Raw genomic sequence first — 16341 nt, 5'->3', positions numbered from 1 at the left:
GCGATATCAGCTTTTCGATCCAGAGACCAGCGATTTATTCACAGTGGCGGGGAATAGTAGCACGTCAAGGACTGTTGTATAGACACTGGCGAGCTCCCGATAGACAATCTGACATTTTCCAGTTTCTGGTTCCTGCTGGATTCTGAGCCTGTGTACTGGAACATGTGCATGGGGCAGTGAGGCGGCTCATTTCGGGTATTGCAAAGACTCTTACGTCGGCTGAGAGGCCACTTCTATTGGCGGGATGCAGGCTGGATGTTGAACTGCATGTTCTCTGCTGTGACGCCTGCACAGCGAAGAAGGGCCCCCCTTCGGCCGCGCTCCGCTGCAGCAATATGCAGTCGGGGCTCCCATGGGAGCGGGTAGCCGTCGATGTCATGGGCCCACTGCCAGTCACAGAGCGGGGGAAATCACTTCGTGCTCATGGCCATGGACTGTTTCACTAAGTGGCTGGGGCATTATGCGGTGCCAGATCAGGCGCCCCACCGACGAGCGGACAGACTGGTCACTGAGATGTTCTGCGGTTGAGGGGCACCAGAAGAGCTCCACAGCGACCAAGGGCGAATTTCGAGGCAGAGGTGTTTGCTGAGGTTTGCCAGCACATGGGCATCGGGAAACGAGAACAACACCTCTGCATCCACAAAGCGGCGGGCTGGTGGAGCGGTTTAACCGGACGCTAGCAGTGCAGCTGGCCATATTGGCCGACGACCCGCCCGACAAAAGGACTGGGACTTACACTTGTGCTCTGGGCATATCGCTTGACAGCAGTGCAAGAGTCAATGAAATGCACACCGGCAGCTCTGATGTTGGCGAGAGCTACGCGACGCCCGGTGGACTTGGTGTTCGGTTAGCCTCCGGAAGCGGAGATTGGAGGTAAGCCAGGGCTGGAATATTACAAGCAGCTACGCGAGAGACTGAAGGGAGTACCACGAGTTGGCCCGGCAGGCTATGAGTGAAGCTGGAATACGATCAAAAGCGAAGCTTACGATGATGGCGCTATGCTGCCAGGAGTTCAGACCGGCGATAAAGTGTGGGTGTACTGCCGGAGAAAGAAAGGCATTTCCCGAAACTCACTAGCCAGTGGGTCGGGCCGTGCGATGTCTTAGAGAAGCTGTCTGATGTGGTCTATCGTGTAAGACTGATTAAGCGTCGGAGAGTTGTGGCTCTCCACCGTGATCGACTGGCCCCGTATCGACCCCTGGCCTCAGCTGAGGGTCGTGGAGACTTTGACACTGACTCTGTGGAACTTAGTGACAATGGAGCTGTGGCTCTAACACCGATCACCGTGCAGCCTTCACCGGAAGTCACCGCCGCGACAGCGGGGCGCCCACAACGCCAGCGTCGTGTCCCAGCCAGGCTCATGGACTGACGTAGGGTAAGACTTGAGTCAAGGGGACATGGACTAAGTCTCGGGGGGCTGTGTAATGATCTGAGCCTAGCTGTTATGACTGTGCTCCCATGATGCTGTGCAGTATGTGTAATGTTCTAAACTGTCTAAACCATGTGGGTTGACAACGTTGTATGTCCTGTATGTTGTGTTTATGTTTGCAGCTAGTTACAGTGTTCATAATTAGGGTTGAGTGGTGTGTGTTTTAGATACAGCCTCATATAGATGCTTAGTGCTGGAGCATAAGGGTCAGGTCTGGCCCGGAATTATGTGTTCATGTGTTTTGGTGCGTAACCAATAAAGACCATTTTGAGACAACCTTGCAGTTTGTTACAATAATATTAAAATACCTCCAGTGATTAGCCTAGCCATAGCCTATTTTCAAGTGGCCTAATAACGAAAATCTGAGCGATTATCTTCCTGTAACTGTCATACTGTTGTTGTACAGTAACTGGATTATCGTGTTAGCTGGTGAAGATGGCTGACTTTGCAGCTGGAGTTAACATAGCAACCTCCTTCTGTTGCAGATCTGTTCAGCCTGCCGTTCACGTCTGCTTAACACAGTTTAATTTTAAATGTGACACGATATGACAGCATAAGTGTCAGGTTCTCTGTAGCTAATACCCACAGAGTAACATGAGTAAGGGCAGCAATAAACTAGATGTACCACATAGCGGTACAAAATATGACCGCCTCTCAGTCATGGCGTTTTACAAACGGAAGTTCGGGAGGAGCGTGACGGAATTTGCCACGCCTCCTTCTTCAATCAGTCAGGTTATTTATTTGCAGTCTACCTGCCGAAGTTGCAGCATCGGTGTTACTCCGCTCGCAGTGACTACCGGTTTGCTCGCTTGTCTCAAGCAGAACTTGCTGCCCATTATCTGTTACAGACTTTCATGGTCTAGGTTGCGTGGGAAACTATGGAGGGAGGTAGTTCTTATCTTGTTGCTTTGTATTAGAGCTGTTTGTAAAGCCCACTCGTTCCTGCTGAATGTTGATATACATGTCACAAACACGGATAGCCTACTAGATGAAGGCACTTGTTTTGCTATTTGCCCGTTTTTAGCTAACAACTTTTCGGTCACATTGGCTGTGTTAATAGTTAGGCTCACGGAGTAGCCACTACTGCTTGTCTGGAGGCATAGGATGAACTGAAGTCAGTGTAGGCTAAATATCCCGTGAATCACACTTGAACATTGCAAGCGGCCATGTTATACAGACGTGACATTTCTGATAAATCAGGTTTCCAGTCCTTCGTGGTTTTTTGGTAAAGTTTGCTTGGAATTGTGTTAACCAACGTGTTGTCTATCCTAAGTTGTTTGTCACTCAAATTTGTTTCGGTAGCCAATGTGCCTGTATTCCGTGATTTGCGTGGGTCCCAGCTTGTAACTTCTAACACGTTACATCTCTTGCCACTTTGTTTGTTTTAGCAAGCAACTAGCTTTCCCTCATTGCAGATGGCTAATGGTTAGCCTACACATGAAGTTGGTACTAGGCTACAAACTGCTGCCGTTTGCCAAGGGTAATTGTATAACATTAGCTAAAATGACCTAGCCTACTGTTTTGATTTTAGTAGGCTACTGACTAGCCTACTCCTGCTAGTCAGTGTGTGTGTCACTGTGGGCTATGCAGTGGGTTCTAGCTTAGCTTGTAGGCTATTTCCTGCTACATGATTTCAATAATATATTTAAAGTCTCAATTGCTGTGACGAGTTTCTATCTCATTAAAGATAAGTAGTAGACCTACATAACAAACAGCTAACCAACTCCGTTGCGTTCTACAGCTAACGCATCTACATGTTGCTGACTGCTACCACTTTGCCTGTTTAAAGAGTCTTATCTCGGCGTTTGATTCGTGATAAGAACAGTTGAATATGCATTAGTATTGGACGCATTGCGCTGCGGTGTTCATGATGCTAACCTTTAATGAACACCAAGCTGAATTGTCATTCGGCCAGATTTTGTGCCGCAACAATCTGGTATCATTCTGATCCAGACATGCGCAAATATCGTCCCAATGTGTGTGAGATGCGGAGTTGAGGTCAGTTTTGCTGCTTTTACCCCCACCTCAATGCCGGCTTTGGCCGTAAGGCAGCTGATACACAGGAGCTGTTGCTCTGTCGCTCATTGCTAAGAGTGCAAGGAAGGAATTTTTTCTCCTTTAAAGTGTTTGGGAGTTTTTTTCGCCTTCCTCTGTGTTGAGTGCCATCATATTAAAGCCTTCCCTAGCTGACCATGGGAGCACAGGTACACCAGCGTGTAGCTCTGCTGTTCCTTGGAATCCTCTCTAATAATGTGCTGCTCACCACTTCTCTTGCCGTTAGCTACAGTATTTTAATTACTTCCTGGTTTCCATAGCACCTCATATTGCTAAATTGGCGCTATTGCTATCCCTGGATTACTCAAATTCAATTATCACAACTCTATGTAATTATATGCACTATCCTGGGGTGTTAGGCCTGTATCATCAAAGCATGTTGTAAGCAACAGCCTACAACTACTAGACTACTATCGTCTCCATTGTACTTTGGCTAAATGTAATTCGCTCATTTTGAATTGCTTGATGGGTGTTGGCTAAAATGAAACATACATTCTTAAACAATTTCAAATCAAGGCCAACACTTTCCCGATTTTCTCCTGAAACTTGTCCTCAGTCAGAGTGTTAAGCTCAATCCTTTTCTCTTTCCCTCCTGCTAGCCAATCAGCCAAGCACCTGCGCGTAGTGTGGAGCTCCGTTCCTCCGGCGTCTCTCCCTTTGTCCATGCAACATGCTTTGTCAACCCAGCAAGTTATGGGTGCCCACGTGCAGCCCTCTACCTTGCCTTCCACTACTGCGGTCTCTTTTCTCTATTCCAGCTAATCAAGCCTCTTCTCTTTGCAGACCCAGGGTGCTGTGCAACCTCCTCCCCCTCCCCTGTAGCGACCGCATCGCTACCTTTCCCCTTTCCCCATCATCTCCCACCGGCGTGAACCACGTTCGTGCCCGTGTCTCTTCCCCAGCCAGGGACCGCGTCCCTGGTTCTCCCTCACCCCTCTTTCCCTGGATTGGTGCCACCACCCATGGTGTCACCCAGTGTTTCCCATACATTGACTTATTTGTAGCGGCCTACCACAATATCAACATTGACCACCACACAATGATTTTCCAGGTTGTATTAAATTGTGCTTAAATCTGGTTAGCATCATAACCACGCTGTGCTAATTTGATAAAAACTGTTCCATTCATGTTAATTCTGCAAACCAACCACCACAATTGGAATTCAATTCTGTGGGAAACACTGGTCACTGCATCCTTCTAACAATGTTTTTCAGATCACACCCAGGTCAATCTTCTCTTTCCGCTCTTGATGTTTTGCTCTTTACAAACCCTTTTGCTTCATTTTTGAAAGTGCCTTAGTTGCCCTCATCTTTGGGCTGTATACACGGATCCTGCTGACTCCTGCCTGCACAGTGACTCCTGCACGATCCCCCCCAGAGCAATTTGGCTGAGCCATAGACTCTGCCAAGCATGGGATTTCTTAACATCCATTAATCAGTTTTAGCTTTAAGATGGCTCTTCACTTGTACTAATCTTCATGTCAATGCCTAACCTACTCCAGCCTAGCCGCTTGCTCTCATTCTCTAAATTTCTTCTCATGCTCTTGAATGCAAACTGCCTCTATTGCTGTTTGCTACAGGTTCATATTTATTCTCTAGATCGGCTACCATAATGCTAGGTAGCTCAGTGGTCTCTACAAACTTAATGCAGCAAAGTAGAAACCTGTAACACCCATTTATCACCTTTCAGTAACAATCATTATATTCAGACCATGTGTATGCTATGTAATGTCTAAGTTCCCCTTATAGCATATATTTGACATTTTTGCACATGTAACCCTCATTGGTTTTAAGGGCAACTCTGATATCTACCAACGCATATTGGTATTGGCACAGACCGTTTAGGTTTCATTCAGGCAAATAACGGTCTACCCGAGCACTTGCTCAAATACTCTAGGCGCCTTAGATACCTTTCAGATCACCTTATCTATAGCCTACATGGTCCTAGCCAGGGTCTTTTCAATTGGGTTGCATTTTTTGGGGGGATCACATGACATGGATCCTGCTTGATTCCTGCCAGCGCAGTACACTCCTGAAAGATCCCTGCAAAACACTCCATGACCCTGGCTAGGGATCTTGCCAAACAGCAGAATTGTAGATCGTAATTTGGAATGTTAACTTTATGAATCACTCACAAATCTTCGAATCACATGCCATGAGCATCAGCAACTACATCAGTCCTCTATTCCCACTGCACTGGTCCCGAGCTCTGCTACTGCAAGCTGTACTCCCCTGCACTGATCCCGAGCTCTGCTACTGCAAGCTGTACTCCCCTGCACTGACCCCGAGCTCTGCAACTGCAAGCTGTACTCCCCTGCACTGACTCCGAGCTCTGCAACTGCTAGCTCATTGCCCTGCATGTCATGTTAAGTGCATGTTATGTGTGCAAGTGCATGCCTGTTAAGTTAGCTCTCAAGCTTCCCATTACTTCAGGATTGGTACAGCCACCACCGCGGCTGGTGGTCTGACCAATCCGCTAAGCACTCCTTCACCCTGGTTAGGGATCTTGCCAATCAAGTTTGCTGTTTTGAATGTCAGCTCATAGATTGGCATTTGCATCATTAGATCTCCATCTGCCATAGACAACAGGCGCCCCTGGCTGTCTTAATTCAAGTCGTTCCTCTATCGCATCCCCATTAGATCCCCCATTTGCTACAGACAACGGACGCTCCGTCACTTGCTTCTGGTTTCAAATGCAGCTCAAAGCTGTTCTAACGCAAGTCGGAATCCCAGCAGACCGTTACCTATCATTTTTTAAGATTGGTGCAGCCACCACTGCGGCAAATAACGGTCTGTCCGATCAAGCCCTCAAAACTCTCGGCCGGTGGTCCACCGACGCCTATCACTCATATATCAGATCAAATCTCTGATCTGAGGAAAACGCACCTCGCGCCCTTCCATTGAATTTGCTCAGCGTGGTTCTTGCCATAGGGTCCTTCATCTTCAAATGCACGGCACGATCCCGCGAAGCCCTTCAGGACCATGGCCAGAGACCTCGCCAAACATGCTTTTCTATTATGCTTTTATGTATTATGCTTTTATGTCTTTATGCAAATTCAGGAATGTGAACTAGTGAAATGGCGTTTTACAAACGGAAGTTCGGGAGGAGCGTGACGGAATTTGCCACGCCTCCTTCTTCAATCAGTCAGGTTATTTATTCGCAGTCTACCTGCCGAAGTTGCAGCATCGGTGTTACTCCGCTCGCAACCCACCACCTCCCCTTACGCCTCCCGTCTTCCATAGTTAAAGGATAAGGGGGTGTATGGCGGAATCCTGCCCGACTCCTGCCTGCGCAGTCGACTCCGGCACGATTCCGCGAAGCCCTTCAGGACCATGGCCAGAGACCTCGCCAAACATGCTTTTCTATTATGCTTTTATGTATTATGCTTTTATGTCTTTATGCAAATTCAGGAATGTGAACTAGTGAACTGCATATTCTCTTCGCAAAAATAAATCACGCTTGTCAATTTGTCTCCATCTCCTACTCCTGCAACTCATGTGCATGTAAATGAGTGTGTGCTGTGAGTTTGCTTTTGTTTATAAGAGTGTGTGTCTGTGTGTGTGCATGTGCGTATGTGTGCCTGTGTGTGTGTGTTTATGTGTCTGCATTCATGTGGGTGGGTGTTTGTGCATGTGTGTGTTTATGTGTCTGCATTCATGTGGGTGGGTGTTTGTGCATGTGGGTGGGTGTGTGCTTGCCTGTCTGTATGTGTATATGTGTGTGCTTGCCTGTCTATGTGTGCGAGTGTGTGTGTGTGTGTGCGTGCGCGTGCATGTACTTTATGTGTGCAAATCACAAATGAGTGGGTATGGGTTAGGTTGATGCGGGTTCTTGAGACTAACATACCATAAATATTTTGTTATCTTGGGTGCAACGGTTGAGGTAGGGATAGTTATTTACCAAAATTGATGATGGTAAAAGGAAAAAATAAATGTCATTTTTATATTTTAAATGACTTGTCCTGATTCTTCCTGTGGATCTTAATGGGCACACATCCATAACGCCAGTTTTTCCTACATAATGCATTACGAAAATGACGCATAGTTTCAAAAACACACTTTTTGTGTTCATTCAAGTCTCCTTCATGCTACATATATCATAGTTTCGGCAGTTTCCTTCAAAATTCAAAGAGTTTGTAGAAAACCTGTAATCTCTCACAAAAGTGTGTCCATTTCATGTCACATCCATAACGCTGATAAAATGCCTTGTATTCTTAGGATGAAATTGATTATATGAAATTTGAGGATTTCTCAGTATTCAGAGGAGAGAGGTTACATTAAAAGTTATGCAAATGAATTCACTGATACTAATTTTGCCCCCACTCTAAGGCATTTTGTTTACCAATATGAGTCCAATTGTCACATCTATAATGCTGGAACTGCCCTAATAGGCAATAATACTGTAAACACAATTATGTTTATTTCCTTTTACTGCTTGTTAAGAGAGAAAGTTTATTTAGTGACATAAGGTGACATTCCCACTCATGCAGACCGGAACTGTCCCGTTTTGCTCCCATCATTCTCGTACACACACACACACACACACTCACATATAGTTACAGTCACAATCATACTCGTACATGTACACTCACAATCATTCTCGTACACACACACACACACTCCACTCACACACACACACACTCTTCACTCTCACACACTCACACTCCACTCACACACACACATACACACACAGACACACACAATCGACTCACACACAATCAACTCACACAAATTCACATACAGTTACACTCACAATCATACACGTACACTCACAATCATTCTCGTACACACACACACACACACACTCTCCACTCACACACACTCAACTCACACACACTCACAAATAGTTAGTCACAATCATACTCGTACATGTACACTCACAATCATAATCGTATACACTCTCAAAGACAAACAGAGACACACTGCAAAACACAAACACACACATGGACCGGCTTTAACTAAAGCTACATGCCCATACTCAAAGCAGGTCAGTGGTTAAGGGTTAAGCGTTGTTAAGGGCAGTGGCATTCACACGGATGCCAATGTGGGTTTATCATTTAAACGTCAGAGTAATTAGCTTCAGGCTGGACTGACCGCACACACACACAGCCGGTCAGCTCCTCTCTTTTCCTCGACTGTTTGAGTATTTCACCACCGTGCAGGATATTGCATAAAACTTAGGCCTAGTCCACACGTACCAAACCGATCTTTTTTTCCTCCGTCTTCCCTGGAACCGTATCAAGAATATTTGCATCCAAACGGATCCATCTCAACACGACTCAACACGTTACTTCAAACCCCAGGCCTATAGGTGGCACTGTGTCTTTACAGAAATTCACCAAAACTTGCAAAACGTGCGCTTTAAAAACAGACAGAATAGGCTACGGCAAAATGGCTAGTGCAAGGAAACCAGAATTGTTTGTGTGGACTGATGGTGAACTGTCAACTGTAGCCAACTGTAAAACTAATAAACTTTATTTTACGGTTTGTGAAGGGTGCAGTCCCGTCCTTTATTTGGCTAACGCAGGTAGGCCTACTAATCACCTTTACTTTCTTTGGTTGTAGGATAGTCCGTGATTCACATTAGTTTTGGCTATCACCGCAATTAGGCTACTAAACGCAAGGCTTACCCAAGTTCTAGGCTATTCTGTCGCCACATTTATAATATTGCTATAAAACCTTTAGTAACAGTCAATACTTTTGCCTGCATCAAATCGTGCATTCGCGATTCAGTGTGCTACCATCGGCTTAACGTGAGTTCTAAGCCGCCTTTGTATGCTTATATCTGATTTCTTTCGACTGTGAATGCATGTATATATGTTGTAAGACATGTAAAATAAATGAATGACACTGGCACTACGCACAAATTAATGTAGCCTAAACTTACACCGCACTTTCCTAATAACTTAAGTTCTCTCGCGTCACTGACAGTAGCTAGAATGCATAAAAACACGGGAAAAACAGTGTTCAGTCCACCAAGTCATAAGCTATCGGCGCTTGGCAGCAGCATCAGTTGTGATATTTATCTTAACGGAGTGTAATCGTAGGTAATGTCATGTATGAATACTAGTATTGTTAGGCAATACTATAAGTGCAAGTCCAGGGCAGCTGAGGTGTAGCAATGACATCATCGATCACGCAAGCAGGATGTCGCGGTTTTAGCTGTCTAAACGAACTCAAACGGGCTACGGTTTCAGATTTCTCCACTCTGGGACCAGGTTTCAGAAAACTGCGGTTTCGGGCAGTGCGTTTACAGGATTCGTTTGGACGCTCGGCCAAGACGAAGCAAAACCTCTGCGTTTAACCTAAAAAGCGTCTCCGTGTGGACAGGCCCTTAGTCACTTCACTTCACGTATACTCTCTCGCGCTCACACACACACACACACACTTACTTACTTTTTTTTAGTCACTGTGTGTGTGTGTGTGTGTGTGTTGTGTTCTCGTTTCACTCAGACCATTCTCGTTCCTCTCTGCAGCTTCTGTGACTCTGGATCCCAACACTGCACACCCATGTCTCATTCTGTCTGAGGATCTGACCAGTGTGAAATTTGGTGATGAGAGACAGCAGCTTCCTGATAACCCAGAGAGAGTTGATAGGTATGCCAGTGTCCTGGGCTCTGAGGGCTTTAACTCAGGGACTCACTGCTGGGATGTGGAGGTTGGAGAGAACACACAGTGGAATGTGGGTGTGATGACAGAGTCTCTCCAGAGGAAGGGAGACTACACCTCCATGAGTGGACTGTGTTATGTGTATTATAATGGTGCTGGATATGGAGCATGTGCTCCACCTCTTGCATCTACTCCCCTCACAGTGGAGCAGAAACTCCAGAGGATCAGAGTGCAGCTGGACTGGGACAGAGGAGAGCTGTCATTCTCTGACCCTGATAATAACGTACACCTACACACTTTCACACACACGTTCACTGAGAGAGTGTTTCCATACTTGAATGGCTGTAGGGTGTCTCCTCTGAGGATCTTACCTGTGAAGGTCTCAGTAGGAGCAGAGCAGCCCAGTTAGAGCTGATAGTGTCTCTGTGTGGAGCAGAACTGATCAGCATGAGGAGATGAATCAGTTAGAGGAGACTCTGAGAATCGAGAGAATACACCAGCATCAGACACACTGACTTTTTTAAATTGTCAGGTTTTGATAATATGTTGTATGGATGTCACTGTATAAAATATGTTTAAAGGGCTGAAGGTTTGATAATGTGTAAGTAAATGAATAGCTCCTCCTTTGAAATTGTCCAGTAAAAATGTGTAGACGTGTAACTTTACCTAGTCAACAATTTACGCTAAAGTGAACATGTTCATCGATATGCTGTTATTCATGTTCCAGTGCCATACACAGGCCTCACTAATTGTTATCAGGATCATGTATGGGGCAGAACTAACTAACACTGAGCAGCCATGAGCCTGTTATTGGACCACACAAATATCAGTAACACACACACATATGTACACACACACATACACACACTTTTTCATACAACTTAGTTTTTAACTACTGTACGTATTGTGAACATTTTGTGTTAGTGCATACAGTTATATTGTACAGGTGTATTGTACATCAGACCAAAGTTGTGTGCCTTCTATAATAACATTCTGTGTCATCTTTAAAAGAATGCTGCTCTCCTGTATTCAGCATAGTCCTGGCCAGCTGAATGATATTCACCTTCTTTAATAGTCCAACAACACTTCCACACATTTTCACAAATAAGCCAATTAGCTGCAATATTACTGGTGGACACAACTGTAAATTATCTGGGGATTGGCAGTTTCCAATCAGCAAATCCACATGGACAACAGAATTTGTGACCGTCAGTAAGGTGGAACCTAATTGGCTTGTTTGTGTAAATGTGTCAGCATGTGAGCATTTCATCATTATGACCGCCGCGCAGTAGCTTCACCAACTAGTTGACTAGTCGACTATTACAACCACTTATCGAGAAACTTGTCTGGCTATTCCAGCCACCAGTACGCCTACTCCAAGCGAGCGCTTTTTTCCCTGGCAGTGAAGCTGTAACACAGTCACCCGACAGCGGTCAAGTCTCCATCTCTGCCACATCGATGTGTTTTTTTATCGTGAACCAAAAACATGGCAGAGTGGACTTCAATGACAGTGATGAGTAGGCCTAATGCAGGTATGCTATAGGCTAATGGTCACACTGTTTTGATTGTTGTAAGTTGCCACTGCTGATTATGGTAATTCCAGTTTAATTCTTTAGCTAAAGACACAATGCAAAATGTGTGCTGAATTCATGTTTGTGAAGGTGTCAATGGTTATGTTTACTTCCATGGTCAAGGCAACCTAGCTGCCAGCTGACACCCGTGTTGTACCCCTGGGACAGCCGTGGCCTACTGGTTAGGGCTTCGGACTTGTAACCGGAGGGTTGCCGGTTCGAACCCCGACCAGTAGGCATGGCTGAAGTGCCCTTGAGCAAGGCACCTAACCCCTCACTGCTCCCCGAGCGCCGCTGTTGTTGCAGGCAGCTCACTGCGCCGGGATTAGTGTGTGCTTCACCTCACTGTGTGCTGAGTGTGTGTGACTAATTCACGGATTGGGATAAATGCAGAGACCAAATTTCCCTCACAGGATCAAAATAGTATTTTTACATGGTAAAAGCAACGACAACTATTATACCCGACATTACACATAGTTTAGGTCCCTCCAGAGAACAAAGTGCAAAGTGACCTTTAAGGTCAAATTAGGTTTCTTTTTGCTGCATAATAGCTTATACCTCGTGTCATGTTTGGTATTAAATTAAACACATTATGGAACTGCCATGTAGCTTAATACATACAGGAATACAATCATTTAATAGTAATTAATTTTAATATGAATTATAGCAAGTCTGATGTACCCTAGTTCATCAACTTGCTGGTTAGCTAGCACGTTAGCTTTAATTTCCCTTGAATCAGTCGCTGAATTTCAGACAGCAATGTTGTGAGGTACTTCCCAGGTAGTTAGCACATTAATTATAACTGTCCTTGGATTTCCCCCCCAGAATTACAGACAACAATATTTTTCATTCTAACATTTTTTTTAATGCTTTAAAAACAGACAACACAATCCAGGATTTATACAAACTAGTCTGAGTTATGAGGTACTTGCCAGTTAGTCAGCACATTAACTATGAAGTCCTTGAATTTGCCCCCTTAATTACAGAGAAAACGGCAAAGTTGATTACAGGAGGAGAGGACAGAATCAAGAAAATGATTTCTTCCAGTATTGCAAGGAATGACACGAATTTGGAAATACAACAACAAATGTAAATCAGGTTTATAGCCCAAGACCCTTTCAACAATAAAATAAAATGATAATGGAACTCTCCTGAAAGGGTCTATACTTGCATATACAAGGAATTTGGTCTCTGCATTTATCCCACCCGTGAACTAGTGAACACACAGTGAGATGAAGCACACAACGAGCACATATGAGGTGAAGCGCACACTAACCCGGAGCAGTGAGTTGACTTGTGGCTTGACTACAGTGGCCCTCGGGAGAAGTGAGGGGTCAGGTGCCTTGCTCAAGGGCACTTCAACCGTGGCTGTGGGCATGGGAGAGCAGTGCTCTTCAACCACTCCCCCCCACATTTCTCCTACTGGTCGGGGATCAAACCGGCAGCCCGAAGCCCTAATCAGTAGGCCACGGCTGCCCAAGTATACTTACATATACCAGTACGGGAGCATGCCTATGTTCCCACAGCCCTATGTCCCCTAACCCTAACCCACACCTCAGGCCTAACCCTAACCCTAACCCTAGAAATGTGGGAACATAGGGCTGACCCCACCGATACAAGGAATTTGTGCTCTGCATTTTACCCATTCGGGGGTAGTGTACAACACACCCACACAAACAGTGTACTGTACACCCATTCAAACACACACACACAACCTTGAGCAGTGAGCACACTAGGAGTATACATACACACCCGGAGCAGTGGGCAGCCCTTGATCCAGCGCCCGGGGAGCAGGGCTCAAGGGCACCTCATCCAGATGTGGGTACCTCACATGGATGTGGGAGAGCGCGGAGTCACTCCCCCCACTTACATTTTTCCTACCAGTCGGAGATCGAACTGGCCACCCTTTAGTCACAAGTCTGATTCCCTAACCAGTAGGCCATGGATGCCCATTGCCCAAAGTAATTGACATTAATGCTATGGCTGCAAAATTAGACAAATGTTATGATTTGTTGGCTGTTCATGCATTGTTTGGTTGTGACAGTGTGTCATATCCATATGGCAAAGGGAAAACCTCAGCAATCAATTTGATGCTCAAGAGGAATCTTGATTTGAATAATTGTACATATGTACTGTAGAAGCTGATGAGCATGAAGGCAGGAATCGATTTCCTTTCTTGCCTCTACTATGGAAAGACTGTTGAAAGCCTCAGTAACTTGATACATGCTATTCACCAAAAAAAAAAGACCCTGCTAAAGTCTTCCTCCAACAAGAGAATATGCAGCGGAACACATCAAGCGTGCACGGCTGCGAGTCCTTCTGTGGAGAGCTGCTGACAAAAAAAACACCTCCAGTGTGAAAATAGAGGATGGAATTCCTGTGCCTGTTCATGGCAACACTGACATTGCACCCAAAACAGGTATACAGCTTGTTGCTTGTGGATGCAAGGCAGTGCCAGCATGTTCCAGGGCCTCTTGCAGCTGTCAGTCAGATGGACTACCATGCACCACCTACTGCCATGGCAAAGGTGGTGCACAGTGTGCAAATAAAAAATTTGAAGATGGCTACACTTTCAGTGGAGGATACTGATGGCAGCGAGGGAGAAATGTCTGATTGAATTAATGTTTTTTGGAGGAGACATTTGATGTTTGTGATGTGTACAAGGCCGGCCTGGCAACATGTTCTGTATATAGTTGCTTTCAGAATCTGTAAGAAAGTTCTACTTTGTTCCTTATAACTTTGTCTATTTGATTAATTGTTGAGGGTTGATACAATTCATATGTCTCTAGTGGTTGTTGCTCAGCCTACCATTTCAGCGGTGGGAACTTACCAGGCTTTACAGTTATTATGTTCTCTGGAGGGACTTGAAATCATTTTAGCATGTTTTTATTGACATCACTGATTTCTGTTTGAGAAGAGCTTTCATTTGATACCATACATGATGGGTTTATACAGTAATGTGCATCTAGTTATTTTTTATGGTCAAAAAAGGGGGCGTGGCAAATTATGTCATTTAAAAAAATGCTCAAGGGTGCCGGAGCGGCACCCGTCAGATTCTGAGTCTACACCCCCTAAACTATCAATTTATGCAAAAAAATTGCATTAGTACCTTATGTCACACCTATCCTGGGGTTCTACCTGACTATATCCACTTATTTATACATACAATGCATGAATAAAAACGTGCTCCATGTTTTCCACTATTCAAAGTATTTGTCTGTAATTCCTCATCTTTATCATTTTGACATGTAGCTCCTATATTTCCACATCATGTCAGCTGGCATGAACTCCGGCAAGCACACACACAGCCAGGATGCTTGCAAGGAAAAAAGGAGTTTTCTTTAGTTTATAGAGCAGTTCAGTCTTTATTCCAGTAAAACACACTCCTGATGGTGCTACACTGAAGACTGAACACAAGCTTCTCAAATTTTGACACATTAAATGTAAATAAATGAGGCTTCTAATGCCTAACACACCAAACACACACCCTATGCACTTCCCTTTCCTACCTTCGCCTACCTCCTCCAAAGACTTTGTAATGAGGAGACACAGCACTCAAAAAATCCTCCATAGAAATGCATTGGGTTAGTTTGTAACGCCAGTATGGCAGTTGTCTGCACATATCCTGCCCCTTCTGCAGCAAAAAAGTTGACATGTGAATACATTGTGCCAATCATGTGGTGTGTTGTGAATACATCATGCCAATCGTGTTGTGATCTCGCCACTGGAGCAAGGTTGGTGTCGTGATGCCTTGCACACATGGATTTCTGCCGAAATAGATGCCCAATAAGTGCCCAAAAAGCATTACAATATGGCCGCTGAGTGGTCGCCTGAAAGGACTCTGCCTCCTCCTCTTCCTTTTTCTCCTATACTTTGACTTTGACTACTTATAATATCTGCTCTCTTATCCTCTAGTAAGAGTGTTGCCTGATGCAGTGGTGTTTCCTAGATAGATAGATAGATAGATAGATAGATAGATACTTTATTGATCACCAGGGGAAATTCAAGGTCTCAGTAGCACACACACACACATTCACTAACAGCAGAAAAAGTAATTAAAAGAATATAATAGAAAAAAACACAACTAAGCAATAAGGACAGTAGAAGATAAAGAATATACTAAAATACAAATTATACTAACTAACACTTAATCTAAATCAATTCTAAAAACAGTATCCACATAGTGGGTGATTAATCAATCAAGAGGCGCTTGCAATGACTGAGGCAGGGACTGAGCCTGTGATTCTATGTGCATAGTAAGGTAAGGTAAGGTGCTCTGTGTGAGTGAGTGTCATGGTGATAGTGCAAATGAGTAAGTCCAACAGTGCAAGAATAACGTCTATATATCTATATATATATAACTATAGGAGGGAGGGGTTATGCATATGTGCTAATATAGCACGCAAACAGTGAGGCAGAAAGACAGTGGTAAAAAGTGGCTAGTGGACAGACAGTATCCAAACATGGAGGGGGTGAAGAGGCAGACAGACTATGCGGAGAAGTCTATCTCTCCTCTTCCCTTAAGTGAAGCATTGAACAGTTTAATGGCCCTGGGGACAAATGACTTCCTCAGTCTGTCTGTTGTGCAAGGCAGTGAGCGAAGTCTCCAGCTGATCAGGCTCTTCTGCATAACAATAGTGCTGTGGAGTGGATGACACTCATTGTCCAAGATGTTTAT

The 16341-nt window shown here is 44.8% G+C and overlaps 1 protein-coding gene across 1 annotated transcript in view; it reads left to right on the top strand.

Annotated features, from left to right (window-relative positions):
• LOC125292161 (E3 ubiquitin-protein ligase TRIM35-like) overlaps nucleotides 1–10501 on the top strand; it is a 33265-nt gene extending 22764 nt beyond the window's left edge. Inside the window, exon 6 of the mRNA XM_048239349.1 lies at nucleotides 9960–10501. Within this exon, the coding sequence (XP_048095306.1) occupies nucleotides 9960–10501 (542 nt within the window). The remainder of the gene's footprint in view (nucleotides 1–9959) is intronic.
• Nucleotides 10502–16341: the final 5840 nt, after the last annotated feature.

Source organism: Alosa alosa, chromosome 3 (assembly GCF_017589495.1).
Source record: "Alosa alosa isolate M-15738 ecotype Scorff River chromosome 3, AALO_Geno_1.1, whole genome shotgun sequence".
Classification (NCBI taxonomy): domain Eukaryota; kingdom Metazoa; phylum Chordata; class Actinopteri; order Clupeiformes; family Clupeidae; genus Alosa; species Alosa alosa.
This window is presented reverse-complemented; position numbering and strand designations above follow the sequence as displayed.